The 25,713-nt window shown below is 43.2% G+C and overlaps 2 protein-coding genes across 2 annotated transcripts; one reads left to right on the forward strand and one right to left on the reverse strand.

Annotated features, from left to right (window-relative positions):
* Positions 1 to 2,503: 2,503 nt before the first annotated feature.
* LOC139334640 (pepsin A-like) lies at positions 2,504 to 5,234 on the forward strand. The gene is made up of 9 exons (XM_070967654.1): positions 2,504 to 2,602; positions 2,870 to 3,008; positions 3,259 to 3,376; positions 3,820 to 3,938; positions 4,042 to 4,238; positions 4,327 to 4,443; positions 4,536 to 4,680; positions 4,900 to 4,998; positions 5,097 to 5,234. The coding sequence occupies exons 1-9, from the start codon at positions 2,544 to 2,546 to the stop codon at positions 5,232 to 5,234; spliced, it is 1,131 nt and encodes a 376-aa protein (XP_070823755.1). The 5' UTR covers positions 2,504 to 2,543.
* A 1,049-nt stretch (positions 5,235 to 6,283) lies between these two features.
* Positions 6,284 to 25,250, reverse strand: LOC139335537 (uncharacterized). Its single transcript, XM_070969180.1, has 46 exons — positions 25,050 to 25,250; positions 24,571 to 24,809; positions 24,244 to 24,392; positions 23,991 to 24,119; positions 23,701 to 23,874; positions 23,399 to 23,572; positions 23,120 to 23,293; positions 22,862 to 23,017; positions 22,555 to 22,777; positions 22,323 to 22,462; positions 22,082 to 22,232; positions 21,865 to 21,968; positions 21,640 to 21,753; positions 18,632 to 18,867; positions 18,194 to 18,470; positions 18,003 to 18,080; positions 16,569 to 17,693; positions 16,273 to 16,455; positions 16,009 to 16,173; positions 15,640 to 15,898; positions 15,380 to 15,557; positions 15,171 to 15,283; positions 15,034 to 15,052; positions 14,746 to 14,862; positions 14,286 to 14,362; positions 13,946 to 14,106; positions 13,619 to 13,839; positions 13,424 to 13,523; positions 13,237 to 13,325; positions 12,884 to 13,140; positions 12,632 to 12,746; positions 12,346 to 12,543; positions 11,168 to 11,310; positions 10,883 to 11,022; positions 10,570 to 10,667; positions 10,383 to 10,469; positions 10,161 to 10,244; positions 10,008 to 10,067; positions 9,785 to 9,890; positions 9,071 to 9,190; positions 7,767 to 7,823; positions 7,373 to 7,684; positions 7,016 to 7,142; positions 6,790 to 6,908; positions 6,652 to 6,698; positions 6,284 to 6,527 (listed from the first exon to the last, which is right to left on the reverse strand). Exons 1-46 carry the CDS (start codon positions 25,185 to 25,187, stop codon positions 6,357 to 6,359), a joined length of 7,704 nt encoding a protein of 2,567 aa, XP_070825281.1. The 5' UTR covers positions 25,188 to 25,250; the 3' UTR covers positions 6,284 to 6,356.
* Between the last annotated feature and the right edge of the window lie 463 nt (positions 25,251 to 25,713).

Below are 25,713 nucleotides of genomic sequence, written 5' to 3' on the forward strand. Positions count from 1 at the left end.
TTAAACAAAGTGTCAGGCGGCTTTTATCGCGGTCCGATTATGATAAAGGTCACAAACAACTCAAGACTTTGCTATATATTAAGATTAAGATTAAGATACTTTTATTAATCACTGCACACACATGCTACGGGGGGGAGACTGCACACACGCCATGCTGAGTGAAATTATTTCTCCGCATTTGACCCATCCTGGAAAGTCCTTCCTCCGTAGCAGACCAGGAGCGGTGGGCTGCCAGCCGACAGCGGGGCCCGGGGACCCAGTTCCTTCCATCACACTGGTCAGATGGTGATCTTCTTGCATGTTTTTAGTGGGTTTTTTTCATGGCAGATACCCCAGGTGAGCACGGGGAGAACATACAACACATGAGGAAAAGGGCCTTTCCTTGAGCAGCAGGCCCCGAAGGCATGGTGGAGGACACACCGCTGGCACCCACAGTAGGAATCAAACCCGGGACCTTCTAGCTGTGAGGCGACAGTGTTACCACCGCTCCACCAAACCAATATGAACAGACGACTGAGCACAATTAAATGGCAATTCCACCAGAAAATTTCCAACAGAAGTTTTAGTGGATTTTAAGAAAAAAACAAAAACAAAAAACCTGACATTTCTGACAGCCTTTTCAAAGACATTAGGACCTTCATCGTCAAAGGGTTAAAAAGCAAATTGATTTAATGGACTTGAATATAAAACAATAAATCACTAGGGATATTAGGAGCTGTGATTGACAATGGTGAAATGTACCTGGAGACATTTACTCAAAAACAATGCTGTAGCAGCTTGTAGCTTAAGTAAGAGCTGTAAATAGTCTTTATTTTGTAGATTAAATTATTATATACAAAACCTATGATGATCTTATTAAATAAATGGCTTCCCATGAATTAATGCCATGGACAAAATTAGCTTGACTTTAAAAGGCTGGAATACAAAAAGCTGCTGACATATTAATGCATAACTAATGGTAATAATAGGGCGGCACGGTGGAGCAGCAGGTAGTGCGCGTGCCGCACAGCAAGAAGGTTGCTGGTTTGATCCCCGGGTCTTATTTGGTTTTTATTTTCTTATTTGGTTTTATTTGTAAAGCGCCAAATCACCACAAAATTGGTCTCAGGACACTTTCCATACAGAGCTGGTACATGCCGAGCTGTTTTATCTACAGAGACCCAACAATTCCCCCATGAGCAAGCACTTGGCGACAGCAGCGAGGAAAAACTTCCTTTTAACAGGCAGAAACCTCTGCTGCAGCATTCTGGAGCAACTGGAGAATATCCAGCAACGAATTTGGGCAGCCTGATAGTAAGGAATTGCAATAATCCAGCCTGGAAGTTACGAATGCATGGACTAGTTTTTCTGCATCATTTTGAGAAAAAATATGCTTAATTTTTGCAATATTACATAGGTGAAAAAAGGCAGTCCTTGAAATTTGTTTTACATGGGAGTGAAAGGACATGTCCTGGTCAAAGATTCTTTACAGTGGTGCTGGAGGCCAGCGCAATGCCATCCATAACTGCTATGTCATCAGAAAGTGACTTTCTAAGATGTTTAGGGCCTACTGCTATAACTTCAGTTTTGTCCAATATGGTTTTTGATATTTTAAGTACATTCTACTGTTAATAAGTACATATGGTCACTTCAGTCACATTTTGAATGCAGGGCTTTTCTAATCAACTATTTTTATGTTGTTTTAATGAAGTAAATACTTGTAATAGTTTGTGCTTTGATAAAGGTCACTTTCAGTGTTTCATGGGATAAATTTATCGCACAAACATGTTTTGAAACCAAATGCAACTCAAGGTGACTTCAGTCATTCTGGCAGATATGAAATTGCTGTATGTGTACTGAGTGCTGAGTAAGCTTCTTAAAAGTCACTGCACATTTTGATATTCTTTGTTCACAATTCCGGCCATTGCTCCGTGTCTTTGTTTTGTGTCTCTTATCGGACAACCCTCGCCATGTAACCTCAGGTCACACCCTTGGAAACACGTGGAAAATTTCTTTATCAATGTTATACAGAAACTGTGGACATCTAATCCCCTGATCGACATGGCAACACATAAAGTGCACACTGTGTCTGTTAAACACTTATCTTATATATATGTTCAAATAATCTGATGGATAATATAAGTTAAAGACTGATTTTTTGCTGTTTTTCGTGACTTTTGCACATAAGATCTCTCTTAGGTAGTAGAAAGACAAAGATTTCAGAATATATGACTGATATGAGCAGATTATTTTAACAATATAAAACATAAAAACACACAAAGTATCAGTCCCACTTTATAAATCTTTTATAAAACTTTGTTTTCCAGTTCAGTGTGGGTGCAAAATACTTTCATATTCAGTCACAGGTCTTCATTGTTCATTTGTTTAATGTTTAATTTGCTCCTCGATAAGAGACAATTTATCACCATATTGCATATTTCTTATCTCCAACTGATACACAATATTTAGACATGTGGAAGGGCACAACCTTGATATGTCGTATATAAGGGCTAGGCTCTGCGAATGGAGCTTCACTCTCTGAGTCCAACAGCAAAGTGACCAACATGATGAAGTGGCTCATTGTCCTGACAGCCCTCGTGGCCTTCTCTGAATGCCTGCATAGGTAAGTCTGACCTGGCTGGTTCAAAAGCAATCTGTGCCCTCATTTCTTTGACATTTTACACCTCAACAGGCTGAACTGTTGAAATACAATCCTTCTCATCTCTTATTCCTAAGGGAAAATCTAAAGGCCACCCTGCGCTGAGCTATCACAGCTTTCAAACTTGCACAAAGCTCAAAGTCTGGAGCTTCATCTCTGATTTCCCCAGCTATACAATTCTGGTCATCTGTGCAGTTTGCTGATTTTTTTTTATCCACCTTTGTGATGTAGGATTCCCCTGATCAAGGGAAAGACTGCCAGGCAAGACTTGCAGGAGAAAGGTTTATGGGACAAGTACAGGAAGATGTATCCATACAACCCAATGGCCAAGTTCGTGGCTGGTAGCGAGTCAATGACCAATGATGCTGATGTAAGTCCAGACCAGAGATGACAGATTTAGACTCAGTCCTTCCTCTTGTTTGTCCTGTGTAGCCTTTGGTTGAAAGACATTGTATAGAGAGTTGTATGTCTCTGAATGTACAAGGAGCAGGTATATAATTTACGCTGGAAGAAAAATATACTTCTCCTCTGTTGTTCCTTGCAAGCACAAAGACACCTTCATATCTTATGCTTTGAATCAAGCTGTTCATCTGTTAATTTGTCTTCTTGTGTCCCTCTAGTTGGCCTACTATGGTGTGGTCTCCATTGGTACCCCACCTCAGTCTTTCACTGTCATCTTTGACACCGGCTCCTCCAACCTGTGGGTCCCCTCAGTCTACTGCTCCAGCGAGGCCTGCGGTGAGTACGACTGAGTACTACTGAGACTACAACAACCTGTTATTTAGTCAGTTGTACCCTGGGGTTTAAAAAGTCTCAGATATTTGGATAGCGTTGTACACAGTGGTGGCAAGTAACTAACTATATTTACCCAAGTACTGTCTATTCTATTATTATTATTATTGATTATAGTGTTTTGCTCCTAGTAAGTCTGCATCTCTACAAAGTAAAACTTTGATTTCAGGAAGCTAAGCTAAAATGCAGCATTTTTAGTTTGCTGTATGCTAATTTTGCTAATAGAAGATCTAAAGACTTGTTTAACAAATACAGATTATTAAGTGTAGGCAGTGGCACAACACTCAGTGCAGTTACTCCAGGACAAAAGGTGGTCCAGGTGTTTTTTTTTGTTTTTTTTTGGCATATTTCTAACATGCACATTTGAGAAACATACCATTTCTCTGCAGAGAACCACAATCAATTCAACCCACAGCAGTCCTCCACCTTCAAATGGGGTGACCAGTCTCTGTCCATCCAGTACGGCACTGGCAGCATGACTGGATATCTGGGCAGTGACACCGTTGAGGTAACCAACAGCCCTGGAAAAAATGCATAGTCTATTTAGACTTCAAACAGGCATATCTTCATGCTCTGTTGAACTGTGACTGACTGCTGTCTGGTGTATCCAGGTGGGCGGCATCTCTGTGGCCAACCAGGTCTTTGGACTTAGCCAGTCTGAGGCTCCCTTCATGGCTAGCATGACGGCTGATGGCATCCTGGGTCTGGCCTTCCAGTCCCTGGCCTCTGACGATGTTGTGCCTGTCTTCTACAACATGATCAGTCAGAATCTGGTGCCCCAGCCCTTGTTCTCTGTCTACCTGAGCGGGTACTGAACAGGATGGAAATCTGTTTTTTGAGAGCATGTCATTTGACATTACATTTACATATAATTTGTTTTGTTTTCTCTCTTATAGCAACAGTCAGCAGGGCAGCGAGGTGGTCTTCGGTGGCATTGACAACAGCCACTTCACTGGATCACTCACCTGGATCCCTCTGTCCTCTGCCTCCTACTGGGAGATCAACATGGACAGGTATAAAGAAGACACACACTAACAACAAAGCACAAGTTGCACAAAGCATCTTAGCTTGGCTGTAATCTTCCTTCTGCTGTTCCTCCTCACAGCGTTACCATCAATGGACAAACTGTGGCCTGCTCTGGTGGCTGCCAGGCCATCATTGACACTGGTACCTCCCAGATCGTTGGCCCAACCAGTGACATTAACAACATCAATTCCTGGGTTGGAGCCACAACCAACCAGTACGGAGAGGTGAGTCATACCATCACACCATACCATTTCAAGTAAATTTTCCCCATTTTCTGAACCCAGAGTAAACAGACATTTACAGCTCTGACGTCAAAACTGTCAAATGAAAATAATTAAGCAGGACTCGGTTACTTGCTTTAGCTGGAAACCTGTAAAATCCCAATAAATACAACTTCTGCTGCTACACGCTATTCAGCTGTGTGCGTAATGTTCTTCTTACAGGGCATAGTGAACTGCCAGAACGTCCAGAGCATGCCTGATATCACCTTCACTCTCAACGGGAACTCCTTCACCGTTCCTTCATCTGCCTACGTCTCTCAGGTCAGTTCACCCCAACCAACCTCTGTAACAGAAATGTTTTTTAACACTATAATGAAAATTTGGAGGAAGTAAATCTGGTTTCTCTTCTCTCTCCACAGAGCTCCTATGGTTGCAGCACTGGCTTTGGCCAGGGTGGCTCTATGGCACTCTGGATCCTGGGAGATGTCTTCATCAGGGAGTACTACGTTGCCTTCGATGTCTCAAATCAGCAGATTGGTCTGGCCAAGAATGTGTAATTAAATAAGACACCTGATGGATAATAAGTATGTACTGATGAGAGAATGTATGTGAATGTGATGTGCCTGCATTTATATTAAATTGATTACAGCAACTAAAAACGTTCTGTGTCTTTTGTGTGTGTGTGTGTGTCAGTCAGACAGTGGTGACTCCAACAGAGATCATTTATCAGTGCAGCAAAAATGTCCTCAGAAATGTCTCGCCTCAGTTTTGTGTTACGCTGCGGTACTGAAATGTCGCAGGAATAAGGATCTCCAGGCTGTTCATTCATCTGCTCTTAAGAGAAACTTGACCTTTTATCGAGGATACAAAAAGGATAGCCAGCAGCTTTTGTTGTGCAGAGGAAGAACGGGCCAAGAATAGAGTATCGAGCGGCTCTCAGAATAGTGGAGGGCCAGGTTTCCTCTGGGGCTGTAATAGAGAAGAAACTGATAAGGACAAACACTGATATTACAAAAGATAACTCGGTGACACGATCCGACAACTGTGCTGCTACCTGAACCTGTGAGAAGGTCCCAAATCTGACCAGATCATGTGGATTATCAAGACAGTGTTCATTTCTTTAATGCCATTGTCACTTCCTTTTTCTCCAATTTATCATTCTCACAAACAACACATTATAGACACTTTAAGGGGCATTCAGTGATTTAATATTGCACTTCCATAAAGTCGGGGGCCCCATGACAGTCGAAATAATGGTTATAACCAACAAGGCCAAGATATCATGATTTTTAGTCAATAATGTGGGTCAAGCTCCAAAAATGTTGGGTCCTACATTTCCCACAATGCAACCGAATGTATCTTTTGGTCAGATCCTCCTTGACCAGAAAAACAGGAGCGCAACACAAAATTCTGTACCCTGTACATAGGCCCCCTATATCGCCCCTCTCAACATCCACAGCTTTTCATTCTTGTATTGTTGTGGGCCCCCCCTCACATGAGCGCCCTGTATACCCAGTCCCCCTTCCCCCCAGGTCCTGCCCCCCCACTGGTAAATGTCTTCTGAACTCTAAACAGGCTGATTACTACCAACCACAACTAATTAACAGATTATGTTCTCCTTAAAAACACAGTGTTGCAACAAATAAAATCAGTCCCAGAAATTGAACTTTCTCCTGAAGTCACTGGTAGATTGCCAGTGTGGAGTACTCCACCATCCCATCATGCTCTGTGCCACAGGTGGAGCTCAGGGCTCCCGCTTGTGTTTTGTGCGTCCTCAGGTTTGCATACACCTCTGTGGGCTTCTGGTGAGCTCTGAAGTCGACTGTTGTGTAGACTATGCCACTCGTTTCCTGGGGGAGACAAACTTTGTCAGACAGTGATGCAGAGGAAGTCTGAAGCCCGAACATTCAATCTGCTTTTAAAAACAAGTGACGGTGAATCATAGGCGCTACATGTTCCCTGTTTTGCACTTACTAGAGGCTCCTGTTTCAGTGACTCATGCAGAGTTTCCCCATATTTGTCTACAAAGAAACAAAAATATTATATTCTACTTAATAATAATGCGCTTTTTTTCCTTTTCAGAAAAGGTATTATAAATTTAAGGAAACTTACCTGACTGTGTACATCTTGCCTTGGCTCTGCAGTAAACCACACCAATAACTGAAGTGATCAACATCATGCCTGTAATGGACACGATGACAACAAGAGGCAGGCCAAAGCTCCAGGGAACTCTGGAAAGGAAGAAAATACACTGCATTCAGATTAAGCTTTGTTTTTCTCCTGTCAGACAGCATTATGATGCCAGTGAGCAACAGAGGATGATCTGTAGAGTGAATACCTGGGATAGACGCTGTTGTCCTCTGCCAGAACAGCCCCAGTGGAGTCTGGGAGTGTTGTGGAGGTGTTGGGGGCTTTCGTGGTTGTTGTCAGTGAAGGCTGAGACTTACTATGGTGATAGGAAACCTCTGTAAAATGCAGGAATGTCCAATAAGCTTTCACAGTTTCTGGCTATAATTGCCCTTTGTTGTTTCCTTCCTGTCCAAAACACAAAACTACGCTAACATATTATTTTGCAAGTAAACATTCATCTTATGAAGCTGCAAAAATGCAATTTTGGTGTTACTGTACACACTATAGGCTATTACATAATAACTATTTATAACATCAGATTAATGAAGATTATACGACTACTTACCATACACCTCGACATAGTAATCACTGTAGATGTGGTTTTGAGTTCCCAGCACTGAACATCTGTAATAGCCTCCATCTTCAAACCGCACGTTTGATATCTTAAACTCTATCCAGCTGTCGTTCTCGGTTTTCGTAACTCTTCCTTTCAGTAGGTCACAGGTGTATCCTGTACTGTCCAGCAGCTTGTAACATCCTCCTGGATAGAGTTTACAGCAGGACTTGTTGTAACTACTGTAAAATGAAGGGAAGGTGAGTCTCAGCAGAATGTGTTCAAACTCCTCAATCCTCTGCTGCCCTTTCAGATGAGGGATATCTGGAAAACAAACATGTATTAATATGTCGTTACAGGCACCGAACAGAAAATGATCAAATATGACTTTTTCCTCAAACCATACCCAGGAAAAGAAACAAGACAAATGAAAACTTCATCTTTAGTGTAATGCTGACTGAGGCTCCTCACTTTGTGACAGTTTTCACTGTTTTTAGAGGATCTGATGCCCCTCCTTGCCAAAGAAAAGAGGAAGTTCATCAGCTGGAAGGAACAGACGATGTGTGCCCCATAAGGCTGTTGGATCTTTGTGTATTATTGTAGCACACATCCAATATTTCATTTTTTAAATTCTTTTTTTAACTACATGTAATCTGTTTCCATGATGCAGATATGCAGGGGGTGGACAAAAGACCAGGCCCACCTGTACGATATGACACAACCAAAAACAATAACAGTGTTTCAGTCATTTTTGCGGTCATACAATATACTTTGTGGTGCGTTTGTATTGGTTTACACTACATTGCTCAAGAGTTCTTGTCATCGCATCCTTCACTGTTGCAAAAACGTTGACACATAATGGAACTGCCATTAGTACATTATAACGCAATATAGCACCACAAATTACAGCTGCATGACAAACTGCATCAAGTCATCTGTGACAAAGTGTGCAAACAGAGAAATTCTTTGACAAAGGCTTTGTTTTTATTGTGCCCATTAAGATATAATGATGCTTTAAAGCAGATCTGAGTACCTTTAAGACCAAAATGTGGACATGTGTAGACACATTAAAGAATATGCAAAAGTGTACACAAAGTGATTTATTTGGTGTCAGCTTTCAGCTTATCAAACAATTCATATTCACCAAATCAACACAAATCCTCCATCACAGAACAAAACAAAATGCAAAAGGTATGTACATATTATTATTCAGTAAACACAATGTTGTGGTGTTCTAACAATTAACAGATCTGATTACAGGTCAAAAATAAACTTCCTTCTCACAACTCCATTCAAAAATTAAAATGGTCATTCGGACACTTGCTATATTTTCTGGAACATGAAATAAGCCATTTGATTTTCTCTGATAACATTGTCTTGCGAATTGAAGCAGTTGAGGCACGTAAACACGACTCATTTTTAATAATTACAGAACAGACAACCTTGCTTAAATTAACTACTGAATGCACAGCCCCTATGATTAAGTTAGAAGCAATAAGAGTGCAATAATTTGAATTTACAAAAAGCTGATCATCTTATTAAAGAGTGCGACTGCCCCGAGGAGATGATTCTGTGGTGGAGATGGTGCTTTAGCTCACAGCCAGCTGAATGCATAAATAAGTTGAGGTCACTGGACTTGTCCAATCATAGTGGTTTGTGTTGGCCCTCCTCTGCACAGGTTTGTACCCCAGGAGGTTTAAAAAGCCGCTTATTCATCTGTGAAGGTAATGACATCATAGTGGATGCCTTGCTGCTGCAGCTGCTCCAGCTGTTCAGGTGTAGCTTCAGTGTAGACTGTCTGTGTCTGCGCCATGGCTGCGTCTGCCACAGCTACAAGAACAAAGATTGCACACTTAGTCTGATTTGCTATCAGGGTGCTGCAGTTACTATTGGTGTTCGTTGTGATAGTGATTTTATAGTTCATGTTTTGATCAAGTTTGTAACCATTCATCATTCTCATTTCATTAAAATCAACCTGCTGAGACCTTAGTGGTTGTTGCTTCCTTGATGTTGTGTTCAGGAGTGCACTGTCAGCAGTGTTTTAAGAGTTAGTAGCTGTCTTTTTGTTCCAAGAATGAGCAAAAATTCACATTAAAACTGGATACGAGTTCACTGCTTTTCAGCGGACTCTCAAATGTGCATTAAACACACCAACAGGGAGCATTCAAAGTGGTCCCTGCTCCTACCTGTAATAACATACTATAACAACGCAAGTGTGACAAATGATCAGTTCAGCAGATTATCTAATGAAATATAAAATCTCCACAAGCTTATTTTTATCTGATACATTTTAAGAGTCAAGATTTATAAACCTAAAAACTCTACATGCAAGATCATAGGCATAGTCTTTAATGGATTTGATAAATTAAACAGTGGAATGGAGGACTGACTATGAAACAAGTCAAGTACAATTTGAGAGCCAACCTGTCACAGCAGAGTGGGCAGCAGCCTCCAGATCGTCAGTATTCACTATCTGCTGGTCCGAGCTCACCGGTAAGTACTGGATGTGACCGTCATGACTTACAGCAATCTGAACACGTAAAGAACACAGAGCAGTGAGCTTTCGTCAAGAAAAACTCTCACTGGGAAGCATTTTAGGTTATCTGCCAACTCTAAGAGTGCTGTAGATTATCAACATCTGCCTCACCTGTTGCTCCTGCAGAAAGGCCGCATCGTGCTCATACTGGATGATCTGTCCGTCTGGCATCTGAGGAACGGAGGAGCAGTAATAGAGAGACATGATCAAAACTCTGCATTTATCCATCAGTGACGGTGACTTCTCATGAGATAACACACTGACCTGTATGTGGTTGCCATCAGCTACTACGACATACTCCTGAGGGATCAAGTGCTGCACTCCATCCTGTGAGATGATATACTGAACCTGGAATATGTGACAAATGACTTCAGATGAAAGCATATAATAAGGGCTTTGTCATAAAGATCTATTTATTTCTGATATTCCATTATTATCATCATGTACTTAAAAGCAGGAAGAGGCAGAATCTAATACGGCTCTGACCTCAGTCAGCTGGTTGTCTCCTGTCATCAGGTGTTGTACTGTCTGTCCATCTATGGTGGTGATCTGCTGGATGTATGTGCCTTCCTCCTGATGGATGCAGTAGTTAGAAAACGAGTGGCTATACAGTGTATGCAAAAAGAACCTATATGACCTGTTCAGTTACGTATGTCCAGCGTAGTCTGCATACCTGGTCTGATAGCGCCTGTTCTTGTGCTACGATGATGTGCTCCTGTCCCAGAGCCTGCAACCGCTCTGGAGTGATCACTGTCTGATGTGCCTGCAGGGCTGTTAGACACACACACACACACACACACACACACACACACACACACACACACACACACACACACACACACACACACACACACACACACACACACACACCTTAAGTTAGAGAGTTTTTGTGACTTAATTCCTTCCTGTATAAGGCGTCTGTTTATAACCTTTAACTGTCATTCATTTGTATTTTTTTCAGCCTTGCGTTGTGTTGTGTTCCTTACACTGTAGTGTGGCCAGGGCCTCCTCATCGTTGTTGACGATAATAGTTTGCTGAGATGTGGCCGTACGGTTCTTGCGAGTGGGATGATCCTGATTGTGGAGACGCTCCATGTGAAACTTCAGGTGGCCATTGCGGTTAAACCTGAGATATTGGGTGAAAAACACATTAACCCTGACAGCTGTTCATTACCATGTTGCGGTCTAATGCATACAGATATGCTGCATAAGGGTTCCTAATGTTAACTAAACACAAGCTTTGTGATGATTCAAAGGATTTGTGCTCCCACCTTTGTCCACAGAGTTTGCAAGAGAACGGTTTCTCATTGGTGTGTGTCATCATGTGTCTGCGCAAGTCTTTCTTGTTCTTGGAGGCAAAGCTACAGTTTGGACACTTGTGAGGGCGTAGATAGGAATGCAGCTCCATGTGAGTCTAAAAAACAGGATATCACACTCAGAGAGTAGTATGCAGGTTTTGTAACTGTGACTGGGGTCACCTTCTGCCATGACATGGATTTAGCAATACTGTAAGTACAGTGACAAATGTTTTCACATATTAAAAACAATGTGGTTTTCTGTGGCTGTGATAACATGCAGATAGAGGGCTATGCATGCACTCACAGAACTGGAGTTATATCCAGTAATTATTATTTTCCTCATTAAAACGCAGACTCTGGTAACACAAAAATGTGGAAGGTGTCATAGTGAGCAACACATGCAAATTTCTCTGTTTGCTGCAAGAACCAACACAAAAGGCTCCATCTACTCCCACCATCCACGATCTGAGGGAGAGGGGACCACTGGATCAATTGATGGAAATGGCCCCACACAACAACAACAACAACAACTCTTAGGCTATATGTGTGTGCTAATCATTTTACTTTGAACTGCTTTGAGAGCCAAAGCAGGATTCACTCCAAAACTGAAGTTTGAGGATCGATACTGTGTATTTTGCTGGCTAGCCTGTTGAATTTTGTGGCTAGTAGAAACTACTGTAGACTGACACACTGGAGCAATGTTGGCATATTTCATATTGATAGACAATCAAGAGTAACTGTTAAATAGCCAGAGTAGTAGGTTGGATGTGGGAAACTGATTTTTCTTGTAGCATTTTGTGTTGTCTCACAGAGCCAATGCTGACGTTATCTCCACACTTCATACAACAGCACAAGCTCAGCTGGTTTTGTTGTCACAGGAAAGCCTCCTCTGCTATGTGCCGTGTCAGTATGTGTGTCTGTTACTGCCGGATGTTAATGTACTTGTTAGACACACCCTGTGGTACACTGACTGTTGTACTTATATAATATACTTTGGGTTTTCTGCCAATTAAATGCTGTTTAGATGCCTAATCCTACCCCTTGTCTAACTCTGACAATTAATCACATGACTTTTACTAAGGCTACACTCACTGGTGATTATTGTTTGTTTGTGAGCTGAAAACAGTGCTGCACAACTTGGAGAGACTCACCTTGACCTCAGGCCAGGAGGTGGAGGTAAAGTCACAATCAGGACACTTGAAGGTGCTGGGATTCAAGTGCGCCCTCTTGTGGTTCTCCATGTCAGAGCGTCCGTGGAAAGACTCCATGCATATTCGACAAGAAAACCTCTTAGTGCTCAGGCTGGGAGAGCTCACAGTGGAGGGAGAGGCTGGAGCCTCACTGCTCAGCTGAAACAAAACAAAAACACAGTCAGAGTGGAGGGATACTCAGTGCAGACATATCTTTACATGCCAAAATAAGAGATCTCTCAGTTACCTCCACCTGCTGCAAAACACCATCAGACAGAGCTGAAGTGAGGTAGTACTTGTCACTTTTCAGGTTCTCTGACCCAGAGACTTCTACAGCCTGAGAAGGACTGCTCTCACCATTACTGCAAAGACAACAGTTTCATGACATTATAGACTGCTGGGACATCATAAAGGTCATCAAAAGAAGTTACATGCCTGTGCTTTCCAGTCTAACAGCATCTGTTCTGCCTTATCAGAGAAAATCAGTGTGTCATGTCACCTGTATTCAGGGCTGTTTGGCTCTTCAGCCGCCTGTTCCACCACACTGAAGTCCCCTCCGCCCTCGTAGGCTTCAATGGCGATCTGGGTGAGCTCTCCTGTTTCAGAGGTGGCTGCCCCATAGGCCTCTTGCAGGACTGTCTCACCGTTCTCAGACACATGGAAGGTCACGACCTTTTGGGCCTGGCCCTGCCCTGCAGTCACCGTACTCCATGTGCCCTTTTCCAAAGCTTTACCGTCTGACTTCAGCACTGCCACCTGAGAAGTTGATTTTTTACACAACTTTGCTTATTTCTACATAAATGTAGAGTTACTTATGTAAAGTGACATTTTTTGAAGAGCCACAGAACCAACCTGCAAGGCGTTTCCAACCAATTCCCGCGCATTGCTCATATTCAGCAGCAGGTCAAGGGCATTCTGGGCGGAAAGATCGCTGGATTCAGCTGAGGAGCACATGGAGAAAAACATCAGCATTCGTCTTTACCGTGAGATACATCACCATAAATACTCAAAAAGTCTCTTGAATGACAAGAGGACTGACCTTGTTCGTAGATGATGGTGGTGTTTCCCAATGCATCTTGAGACACTGAGGCATTTTCCATACCCTGCATGGCTTGCAACGTTGCAGAATCCACTGCCACCTAATGAAGGAGGTCGAATCAAAAAACAGTCACAACACGTGCTAAAGTCAGAAATCAGACCTGAGATAAATAACAAACATGTCTGGGAGACTAACAATTGTGTTCTGCAAGCCCTGGGTGTCTTCATGTTGTTGTTTGAGCTCCTCTATCTGCTGCAGGGTGAAGAAGGGTCTGCGTCGCCTCCTCACAGGCTCCTCAGGGTGAGACACACACCACTCCTCAAACGCCTCAGGGTGGCGACACTGCACATGTAGACGCAAGTTCTTCCTGTGCTTGGTCATGAAGTGACACATGTCGCAGGAGAAAGGCTTCTCTCCTGCAGAGAACACATTTTTATAACAGTGTTTCTACTGTATAACATTCATAAGGTGAAACACCCTCAGTTTCATTGAACTTTATGAAAGCCTTTCCGCCACACTGACCTGTGTGTTTGATGGCCAGATGGGAGACCAGGAACTCCTCTTTTGAAGTGGAGTATTTACAGTAGTCACACTTGAAGGGCCGGTCGTTGGTGTGGGACAGCTGATGGTTGAGCAGCAGCTTCTTATTGTCACAGGTGTAATCGCAAAATTCACACTTGAACCTGTCACATGCACATCCATACGTTATTCATGGTGATGATGTCATCATAACAAACATCAAACAAAATGACCAGTGTTGATTCATGAAGGCATATTCTAGCTCAGCCTGCTAATCAGACAATTCGGTTACATCCGTCTTTCTGAAATACAGACTGATGACATAAAAGCTTTCAATACTGACTTGTTTTCTCCGAGACTCTGGATGTGGGTCAGCAAGTGCATTTTGAACGTGTACCGCTTCTTGAAGGATTTGCCACACTGCAAAGACAAAAAGGCTCTTCAACAAGAGTTTTGGAGTAGATAAAAAAACTCCATAAAATCATTTGTGCACTGTAAAGACTGTCACGGTAATGCACAACACTGTCACACAATAAAACTGTTCCACGGGACAGGTAAACCATCTTACAGGAGTAACAAGCTTGCCTGATAATCATATAACGAAGTATTGAAAGTGTAAGAGAGAGTTTATGGAAAGTCACTAAACTGTCAGGGAAGAACAGGTGATAACATCCCTCCTGTAGTTGTCACTTCTCAGACACAGGGACAGGTCACTTGTTGGTAACTGCTTAAGATATTCTGTGACTTTTTTTATATTAGTGTTCGAAAAGCATTCTTGAATTGTACAATCTTTGTCTCCTGACCTTGTCACACATGTGTGGTTTCTCTGAGCTGTGGGTCTTCATGTGCTGGGTCAGTCTCTTTTGCATGGGGTAAATCCTGTGACACACAGGGCAGACGAACTCGGACACCTTCGGTGCCTGCAAGAATGAGCACAATCTTGACTAGTTCAGTGGCCCAAAAGACAGCAACAACCAGCCAAAACAGAAACAAACTGCACTGCTTCTGCTAGAAAAATTCCTAAAATTATTGTTATATCGTGAGCATGCTAATTAGCAGTTAACAATCGTCAAATAAGGGAAATGTCTTACCAACTCTGTCTTTCTTTTCCTGTTGGATGGGGGGAAAAAAAATCAGCGACAATATGTAAAAACCTGTGAAACTTGTTCTGTATTAGGAATCACTTATTGTGCATGTGGTGCATGTTGTCACAGTATGAGTTACTGACTTGTCTTTGTTGTGGACTGCTGAATGGCGAATGACATCTTTCCTGTAGACACTTGTGTAATCACACTCTTCGCACTTGAATGGCTTGGTGCCCTCATGATTGAACATGTGTTCCTGCAAAACAGCCAGTAAGACATTTAGGACGCTGTGCAAATGTCTACGTAAATGGAAGTCAACCTGAATGTAATGGCCTGTTTTACTGCAACTGACCTTGAGTGAGGACCAGCGCTTGCAGCGATAGTTGCACTGGAGGCACTTGAAGAGCTCTGGGTCATTGCCTTCATGAGAGTCCACATGGAAGCGCAAATCTTCCTGAGTGAGGAAGCGTGAGCCACAGATCCAGCAGTTGTGAGGCCTCAGGAGCGGTTTAAGGGATTTATAGTACCGACTGGAAGACAATGAAGCAATAAGCTTCTTCTAAAGGTTGTGTAATACTATTTGCAAGACAACTTTGACAATGTGACACTTACTTTCGATTTATATATTTCTTATATTTCTTGCGAAGAAAATGCTTGGAGGGTCGGCCGCGTTTCCTCTGGAAGAACTCCTCCTCTGGCTGTGTGTTGGATGAAGGGTCTTTGTTCTCAGAGTCTGATTGGCTAATTGCTGCCTCAGCTGTGTCTCCGTCACTCACCATAGCTGGACCATTGTTTAACCCAGAAGAGCTTGCCTCTTCTGGTGCATTAGCATCCCCACTGACCCTGGGCTTCTTTGCAATGCCCTCCGCTTCTTTAACATTGAGACAGAAGAATGAAAACGTGTGAGCTTTGAGGTGGAGACTCTCCTGCATAGTGATTGACTGTTTTTTGTGTTTTGCTCTGTCAAAATTGAAAACTAACCTTTGCCATTGTAGCCTTCTTCTAAAAAGCTGTACTTTCTTGGACGGCCAACTTTACGTCGAGGACGCCCATGAGAGGAGGAAGAGATAGGAGGAGCGGGCTTCCTCACAACAGCAGGTGGTCTTCCATTGCAATCCTCATCTGCTGGGTTGTAGTCACTATCCTCTGAGGATAAACAAAGAAGCAGGGAGGGGGATACGTGAATCCTCTTACTTATTCACTAACTCAGCAAAGTATGTATGTTTAGGAATCTTCCTCTCTGACCATCAGGATCATCAATAGCACCAGCATCCACAATATCATCCTCCTCTTCTTCCGCTTGTTGGGGCTCAGCAGCCTTCACCTTTGCTGCCTTCCTCCCCTCAGCTTCCTCCCTCTCTGCCTTGCGACGGGCCAGTGTCTCACTTTTAGGAGGCCGTCCACGTTTACGCTTCTTTGGCATGTCCCCTGAAAACCGGAGATTATACAAACACAAAAAAATTTAAACAAAAAAAAAAAAAATTAACAACTTCAAGTCAATTTCTTTGTGATAGATAATCAGACATAATTCTGTACCGTACCTACAGGTTTGAAGTGTTTGTCTCTCATGTGGTTAATCAGTGTGTCTTTAGAGGCACTCTTGTATGGACACATCTTACACTTGAACTGCTGTACAATCACTACTTCCATCATCTCCTCCAGCTCAGCCAGATTTGGTGGTCTGTCTCCGGAGCCCTCTGCCACTGTTGATGTCTCCATCTCCCTGACCAGCCCAGCTTCATCCTGGGGCCCCTGGGACCCTTGGGGCTCCTCTTGGCTGGGTGAGCACTGTTGGGCCCGCTCAGGCTCTGGATTGGAGGTGTACGTCCCACTGCTGCTAATGTAAGGCCCAGGCTGGCTCTCGCTGCACTCCAATGCCTCAGGCAGCCCACCTGAACCTGCCGTATCTGCCAGAGGGTGGTCTGATGAGGAGCTGTCATCGGCATAGAGAGAGGCCTCTGGGCCATTGCTGCTTTCCATGTAGCATGAGTGCTGGGGCTGCTGCTGGGAGTGCTGCGGCTGATCTGGATCCTGGTTCTGCTCATCATCTTCATCATCGTCCCTTGCTTGGTACCTAGAACAACCTGGCTGCTCAGAGTCTGCAGCTGCAACACACTCCCCTCCATACTCAGCCCCATACTGCCGACTAGTCTGGGTCCGGTGGTCTGCGCTACTGTCAATGTAACTGCGTGAATGGTGTGGTCGCTCGCCATCATCCACTGCACACTCCAGATACCCAGCGCTGCACTCCACCACATAGTGACCTCGGCTGGTTGGGTTTGAGTCAGCCCCACTGCATTCCACATACCCAGGCAGGTCCTGGTCACTGTTATCCCCGCTGTAGTCAGGGAAACCTGACTGGGAGCGAGTCTGATCTGGTTCCTCACTTGAACACTCCACATATGAAGATGAGGACTCCCCTGTCTGGTCTGGACCATCTGCACTGCAGTCCATGTACTGGGAGGGGTGGGAGTGCTGGGGCTGGTCGGGCTGACTGTCCTCTGGGTAACCCGAGTGACCAGGCTGATCGTCGGGCTGGTCAGGTTCTAGGTTGCCCTGCAGGTCTCCCTGGTCCAGACAGGTAGATGTAGGGCCTTCTGCAAGAGCTTCTATGGCTATACGATCAGAGAGGGCCGAAGATGACATCTGGGCTACCATAGGAGCACCTATGGCAGACATATTGATATGGATGAATTGTACAATAGTGTTTCATCAACATAAGTGAATTTGAAATTGCTTACTTAAAACTCACTTGTTGGAGGAATAAAATGAAGTTGGCTTCTAACAAGTTGACAGAAAGATTCAATAATTTCTCCACGCTCTAAATAAATACTGTCCGAGTAAAATTCCACCAGAATATTCAGAATGTTGTTTCTATTGTGCATAAACATGGTGATAATTTTCTCATCCAGTTTAAGAACGTCTGGACATGGGTTGAAGAATTAATGACGTAGCAGTAACAATAGCACTCATACCGTCATCTGGTCCTTGTAATATCAGATACTGGGTTGTTTCTGCACCTCCATCTTCTGCACTGGTCACTGCTATGCATCCTAAGAACAGTAGACAGCATCAGATATCTGCGACTTTAAGGTTAACTAATCAAACTGACACAATGTTAAAGCTGCTCAGTCTATGATATAAAGTGGAGTATCAGTGGAAATACCATTCATGATGTCAGGACCGATGGTGGACTCTATGATCTTGTCAATGGCTGACCCCAAATCTGACGAGGTAGAAGCCGTTGAGTCAGAAACCATCATGGCTCCTTCAGACACAGCACTGGAGTGGACCAGCATATGGGCTGACTCAGACACCAGCACTGACTGAGTCACCGTGGAGACACTGGACACGCTGGTGGACTGGGCCACGGAGGAGGAGTCAGGGAGGTGGACTGATGAAACTCTGACGTCTGTACTGGAGCTGGTTTCTGGGATGAACACCTTGACAGGGAGGAACAAGAATATGGTGACAATAACAAGGAACTTATTCGTGCAGTCAAAAAGACTAATCACTAAATGTGGTTGTGTTGCCTTTAGTATTTGATCGTTTTCACCCACATATGTACACAAAATCTTGCATTTTTTAAATCAAAAAAGCTTACCACAAGTCCCTCCGAGCTCTGTCCCACATGGCAGTCAGACTCTGGCGCCTGTGCATGAGAGGCAGCAGCATCACTGCTGTCTGCAGACATGGCCTCTGAGGACTCCATGCCCATGCCGCTTTCAGACGGTTCCTCCATCCCAGAGGGACCTGCATCACTGCTGCTCTCCACCTCATTCTCCTCCGAATCCATACCTACACAAAAATGAAACATAAATTCAGAAACAAATTTGAATTTTCAGTCATCTTTCAAGCATGCCCTAAGTTACGTGCAAGTGTATTGTATTAAGTTCAACTCAAGTCATGCCTAGTTCCTTAGTTACAGTTCACCAGGCTACTCTCTTGGTGAGTGTTTGCACAACTAAAGATATTTTATAATTCCAGCTGATTTTACACTAAATAAAAAGTACAGTGTGAAAATAGTAAGAGCTTGAAGACCTGCATACATCCTGGATGGAAAAACAGAAGCAGTTTGTCAAACTTTCTCAACTCTGGGGAGGTAAGGATGTGCAATGTTGGAAAAGGTAACTTAAGTAAGAGTGAACATGTTTGTATCACAGTTTGAAAAAGCAGACTGAGCAATATCACTACCCAGAAAGTAACAAAGTACATCTAGTCAGGTACGCAGTTATGATGTCCTGACACTTCACATTTTTAATGCACAGGAGTTATTTTGAGGGGGAAATTTTTCGTTATGAAAACTGAGGGTCTAAGGACAGAGACTGTAAAGTTCTTTGGCTGCAACTAATGATTATTTTATCACATCTATGGGTCCATTACCCATAGATGTTCAGTTTACTGTCATACAGAAGCAAAGAAACCCGAAAATATTCACATTTATGGAGCTGGAATCAGAGAATTTTGAGAGGTTTTTTTTTTTTTTTTTTTTTAACTTTTAATCCATCATCAAAATAGTTGGTGATTAATAGGTGACAGCTAATCAATTAATCGTTGAAGCTCTTTAATGGCAATTTCTGATTTTGGATTATACAAACTAACAGTGTCACAAGTCTTGTGATACTATGAACAATTTAGTGACTTAATCCTTGAATGTGTCTCCAGAATATTTCACACATGACCATTTTCCTACATTGCTTTAGTGTAGGATGTTGAGTTTACTAGTGTGAACACATCACGTAGTGTTTAGTGATAGGCGAATAGAAACGTGTTTAATTAGGAAGATTTAGAACTGCTTCTGGAGATTTTAAGTAACATAGCATTTACCCGAGCCAGTGGCTGTCATGTCTGTCTACATTAGCTTTATACAATGCTTACACCAAGGACGTCAAAATTAGTGTGACTGAAAGGTCTTTACTTATGAAGTTTAGCTTTAGGCTTAGCAAGTATGACTATACTTAGAAAATGACATCAGCCCTTGTCAGCTATTATTTACGAACTTGAAGTCAGTCAAAACTGTTAGCTCACGGTGAACCAGAGCAGCTAAGGTTAGCTTTTACTTGGCTAACTAGCATTGTTGTCATTGTTGCTCTGTATCTTGTTTGGCAAGGAACAATTCACATATAAATGTCTCACACTTTTACCATTATCATTTGAATGGTTTAACGGGACAAAGCTATTGAATGGGGAACATATTATTGCCCCAACCACAGCGACTTATCGAGTGTAACAGCGTCCAACACAACGTGTGTTAGCCGTTTTAAAATGGGCCTAGCTGCCCTTCATCCTGCCTGCTCCGCGTCGCCATTTTACACCAGGCAACCCGCTTTTACACTCAGGCATTCTGAAAGCTCTACTAGGGACCTCGAGGGCCTCAGCCGCGGCAGACCGCCCAAATGCTCCCCCTGAAGAAAATTAAAATATTTGCCATCTCCGGCACTAGAATCTCCACGCTTTTTTCTTACCGTATATTTTCGTGTAAGAAGGTATCCTGTAGTGTAACGTTAGATGCGCTAAATCCAACAAAAATAGTAACCGATAATTGTTGCTTCATTCTAGTCGGGCGCCATGAGACTCTCCTTGCTTCCTGTCCGTGCAACCGGATCTTATTTATTATTTTTGTTGAAAAACAGCTCGTTGTTTTATCAAACACTGGTCTATTTAGGGATTTTAATTACTTGTGTTTCTGTTAGATTGGTCGTTACATGTTGCTTCACATACGGTAAAAGTGTTTATAATCACTTATTGGACTATTGTTTTTAGAGGAAGGCGCATTACGCAATTCGATGCGGAGTAATACGTCGCCACTTAGGACCGTTGTTTCTCGAGACGGTCGGTCAATGCAGTAGAAAGTAAAAGGATGACATTTGTTGATCGGACTGTACCTCATATGTTTATGTTTATGTTTATTTCGGAAGGGTCGAGTTATATGTGATGTGGGCATGATAGTGTTGTCAGATAATTTATGTGAATTTGAGACGGAGGACAGTGGTAGGTAGTTCTCACGGAATGTTTATTGCATTGAAAGTTATAATTTTTAATACAAAACAAATCATAAATACTTTCAGTGAAGGAGACATGCATTGTCTTCCAGTGCAAGTAATTGGCTTTGAAGCCATTTTCAGAAATACAGAATTATACAAAACAGACAAGCTTTAGGACACAAAAAATAATATTAGATATTGCTATAAATACCAAAATAATCCATTAATGTTAAGAATCTGAACCCGTCAGATGCAATGCAGTTATTTAGCAAATCTGGAATCTGGTCCAGATCTTTTGATAATATTTAAAATGTTTGTGGGTCTTAAATTTTAGACCACCATCAGTTCACAGATGATGGGACTGAGGGCAGGCTGCCAAGGATTGCAATTTGCCTTGCTTTCCTTTGGGCCCTTGGCTTATTCTAGGCCAATGCTGTATGTTTGAGAATTAGCCAGCATCAGCGATGGCCAATAATTCACATCCCAGAAAGCACACACACATCACACAACAGGTGCTCTACACAAATACTGCGTCTCATTCTCCCAGGCATCTACACAGAAGAGATAAATAGGTGCTACCACATTACAGACGATTTCCAGCTCATCCCTGTGTGTTCATTTTAGTAGCGAGTGCTTGAATCTGAGCACTTGAGGAGGTCATATTTCACATAGCCAACACGATCCACCTGCCTGCGGGAGTTCATGCGCCAGTAGAAGCGGTCCCGGCAGAAGTAGAGGTGACCTAAAGCAGAAATATTTCAGTTAAATCATAAGAACGCAAAATGAGGATTCTGAACATCCAGTGATCAGCTGTTAGTGGCTAATTTTTTGTAAAATTGACAAGTTTGTTTACCTTTGTACTGAAATACATCATGAGCATCATTGGGGACGCCACCAAAGACGGCATCTGTGTATCTGGGGTATCCTCTGTCGATTTTCTGGGCCTTCACATCAAGCCTGTGTTCATCATACCAGAGAATGTCATTAAAAATTGCAGACTTTGTTGCAAAACAAAGAAACCCAACCTGATTCCCAGATTTAAATATGCTGAAGGCACAATTTTAACTCACCTCCAGAAGTTCTCCCCACTGAAGAGCAGCACCTTGCCTTTCCCCCTCTGCAGGGCTCCCTCCACCTTCTGGATGCTGCTGGGGAGGCCGAGCTTCTCTATGCTGCGGGGACCCAGAACACTCTTCCCTGTGTACACCCAGAATCTGGTCCCTGTAGAAAGAAAGTGATCATTATAAAAATTGTCTGCACTTTTGGCTAAATTGCCATTGGTCCCTTAAACGATGTAAGAAGCTTTATTACCTGAGAAGAAGTACAGTTTCCTGGTCAGAAGGTCCTCAAAGGCAGAGTCAATGACTGGTGGCAGAGCCGGCCACTTCTCAGAGACAGCAAACGGTCCCTTGGGTCCTGCATCGCTGCCACTGGACACCTTCCAGTAATTTCTGTTGATTAACATGTGAAATTAAAAACACTTCCTGTTCTTGTTTATATCTCTGCTTTTACTTCTTTCACAAAGAAGAATATGTTTGCACACCCATCCTTGAAGAAATGCAGTTCTCCCTCAATCACAGTGATGGTGTCAAATTTGGTTATCTTGCAGGCATCTTTGGTTGGATCCACAGGTCGTGTGGTGGTAGTGGTAGTGGGTTCAGTGGGTTCGGGTTCTTCTGTAGCATCGGTCTCGTCGGTGTCTGGGTAGGTGTCAGTAGTGGGTGTGTCGGGCTGAGGGGGTGTGGGATCAGGGCCTGTTCTGCTTCCTTTAAAAAAAAAGTGTTGGTTGAGAGATTGTTGAGAAGCTGGAAATGTATTTTACGTTATAAAGCAGTTTGTCATGGCCTCACCATAGAGATACTGAATGCCTTCAATGTCATCTGGATGCAGGGAGAAGTCTTCCACGTAGCTGTACATGGGATACATGAGCGCCTCTCTTATGTTGGAGTGATCCAGGCCAAGGGCATGTCCAAACTCATGGGCTGCTACCAGGAACAGACTGTAACCTGGCACACAGACACATACAGTTAGGAATATCAATGAGGGACAAGGGTAAATACATATCTATAGCATTTAACCTACTCTACTTTCTTATATTTGTTTCTCACCCTGGTCAGGACAGAAGCCCCATTTCTTGTCGTCATCATAGCTGTCAGTGGTACCGCACCACAGTTTGCCATCATTTCGCCCCTCACTAGTGCAGGAGGTGTACTCTTTACCCAGGAACACAAAGGGGAAGTGGCAGGAGTCTCCCTCAGAATTTCCGCCGATTACAGTGGTGTCTGGCCAAACAAAGACATAACAACATCAGTAAAAAACAAAACAAAAAAACAAGCCATTGTAGCAGTATTATGCAATATTTATGCAATGTGGTTCTTGTCACTCACCACGACTGGGACAGAATCCATATGTCTTGTCATTGTCAAAGTTGTTTGTGGTGGCACACCAGCGGTAGCCATCACTGCGGCCCTCTGTGGTACAGCTGTCATATTCCTCCCCCAGAAAGATGAAGGGGAAGACGCACTCAGCTCCATTGGCGTTTCCTCCAAATGTGTACAGAACTGTCAGGATGAGAATTGGGGGCAAGGATGAGTGAGTGAAGCGAATCAGCATTCCAGAAAAGCAAACACGCTCATCTGGCTGACCTCCGGCCTATGATTTTCCTTGTAGAATAAACTGTCAAGCTTACGTTCACTTGGGCAGAAGCCGTATTTCTTGTCTCTGCTGTAGTCAGCTGTGGTGGCGCACCATGGCAGGTTGTCAGAACGGCCATCAGTCGTACAGGTGGTGTAGGATTTGCCCTCGAAAGTGAAGGGGAAGTGGCACATGGCACCATCCGCATTCCCATAGCGAGTCTTCACAGCTGAGGTGACAGAGAAATTCATACATTTAATGTAATGTTTAAAGTAAACACTAGAGGGAGACAACATCACAACTATTGCTAATGGTGGAGTTCTATCTCTTGGTGTGTGTGATTACCTGGTCCTGTTCCCAATGTCCAGTACTCATCATCGTCAAAGTGGGCATCTCCCTGCACACCCTCACCAGGAGGATAAGCATGGGCCAGGAGGCCATCCTTACCATCAAATGGGTATGGGTCTCCGTGGTCTGAAGAGAAAATTAAATTACAGATCACTTTGATTTTACACTTGGGTTGAGTCCAAAATCACAATTCAACTATGTAACATCCATACAAAAACACTGATGAAATGACCACCATGCAAACACGTACTGGCTTTTCCAAACGATATCATGATGTCAGCTGTGCCATCAAAGAGGCGAGTAAAAGTCAGAGGCGTCACATCACTCCACACCTTGAAGGCTCTAGCAAAGGCGTCATCAACCAGAGAGCTCTCCATGTCTGGAGTATAGTTAATGATCCTGTGGACAAGAGCAGAATGACCTGTCATTCATTTTACTGTCATCGTAATGGACAATCTAAGTGAAGGTGCTTGGTGATACATCCCCATCACAGACTTTGTATCTGGTGCACTGCATTATAAAGCACAAGCATTATAATGTCCTCATATCTAGTTATAGATTCTTTCGCTCTACTCACCTGTAAGTGACATCATGATGGTCCCATTTGAGGTCTCCATCAAATGTTTTGTAATTGGCCACATCAGGAACCCCACAGCGAGGCTGTTTCATGGCCTTTAGGGTTTGCTCGTCCAGCTCTCCAGTCTCGTCCAGCCCCATCTGCCTCTGCATCCTCTTCAAAGCCTTGGAGGTGGACACCATAGACTGGAAGCCACTGCGGTGCAGCGAGTCAATGTAGCCAAACTTCTTCAGATAACCCTGACAGGAGAGCATGAGAAACCACATTAATGACTGGGTCTTTATGAAGTAAACTTTAGCTTGCAACAAAAAAAATCTATCCCAGCATTTCTGTCTTTCTGAATGTAGAAGAAAATGTTTTCCTTTTCATTAATATTATGACTGGGATCTCTTCAGGTAATTACCTCCCTGCACAGCTTGATTGCATACAGTTTTGGGAATTTCACTCCATCAACACCAAATGAACCATCTGCTACTCACTTCTGCCAGCTCCGTATCAGTTATGTTTTTGATGATGTCTCCGGGGAAGGTGACAAAGACAGACTTGAGGGGAAGGCTCCATCCGTCCTGAATGCTTATCCCCAAAACTAAACACAAGGCTAAAGCACAGTATCTCATGATGAGATCTTCTGTAGACTGCTGCAAAAAGTAAGAAAAACTATAGAGAGCCTTGCAATGAACCAGTACTCAGCTTGATGAAAAAATGAAAACGCTTCTCTGCTGAAGATCAACAGTCTCTCTCCGTCAGTGTTGGCGTCCCTCTTTGTTTTGACTGGTGGCTCTTGTTGTTGTCTCTGCCTTGTGCCCTTGGTTGGGGTTGTGGACCTTGTTTTTATGCAATGTAACGTCTTAGTCACTTAACCTCGCTCCCGCCTACTACCTAACCTCAGCCCCTCCCACCTACATCTTGACAGACTGTATCGGTTGAATGGACACAGGGAATTTCCAAAATATCCACATTTAGCTTTACCTAACAGCTAATGAGTGGTTAAGTAATTGTTTTTTTTTTTTTTTTTTGGAGATATTTCAAGCCAGAAGTGGGTGGTATTCCGTGTACAATGGCAGTGGTGGAAGAATTATAGTGGCAAATTATTATGATTGCGTTCATATTATTGTTAATAACTAATGAATGTTGCCTGAAAAC

The sequence above is a fragment of the Chaetodon trifascialis genome, chromosome 8 (genome assembly GCF_039877785.1).
Source record: "Chaetodon trifascialis isolate fChaTrf1 chromosome 8, fChaTrf1.hap1, whole genome shotgun sequence".
Lineage (NCBI taxonomy): Eukaryota > Metazoa > Chordata > Actinopteri > Chaetodontiformes > Chaetodontidae > Chaetodon > Chaetodon trifascialis.

Coding starts and splice junctions, on each gene's coding strand:
- LOC139334640 (XM_070967654.1), top strand. CDS start 2,544: ATGATGAAGTGGCTCATTGTCCTGACAGCCCTCGTGGCCTTCTCTGAA. Junction 4,681..4,899: donor CAACCAACCAGTACGGAGAG/GTGAGTCATACC, acceptor TTCTTCTTACAG/GGCATAGTGAACTGCCAGAA. Junction 4,999..5,096: donor CATCTGCCTACGTCTCTCAG/GTCAGTTCACCC, acceptor CTCTCTCCACAG/AGCTCCTATGGTTGCAGCAC.
- LOC139335537 (XM_070969180.1), bottom strand. CDS start 25,187: ATGAGATACTGTGCTTTAGCCTTGTGTTTAGTTTTGGGGATAAGCATT. Junction 22,778..22,861: donor AGGCATTCAGTATCTCTATG/GTGAGGCCATGA, acceptor TTTTTTTTAAAG/GAAGCAGAACAGGCCCTGAT. Junction 14,363..14,745: donor AACCACACATGTGTGACAAG/GTCAGGAGACAA, acceptor TTGTCTTTGCAG/TGTGGCAAATCCTTCAAGAA.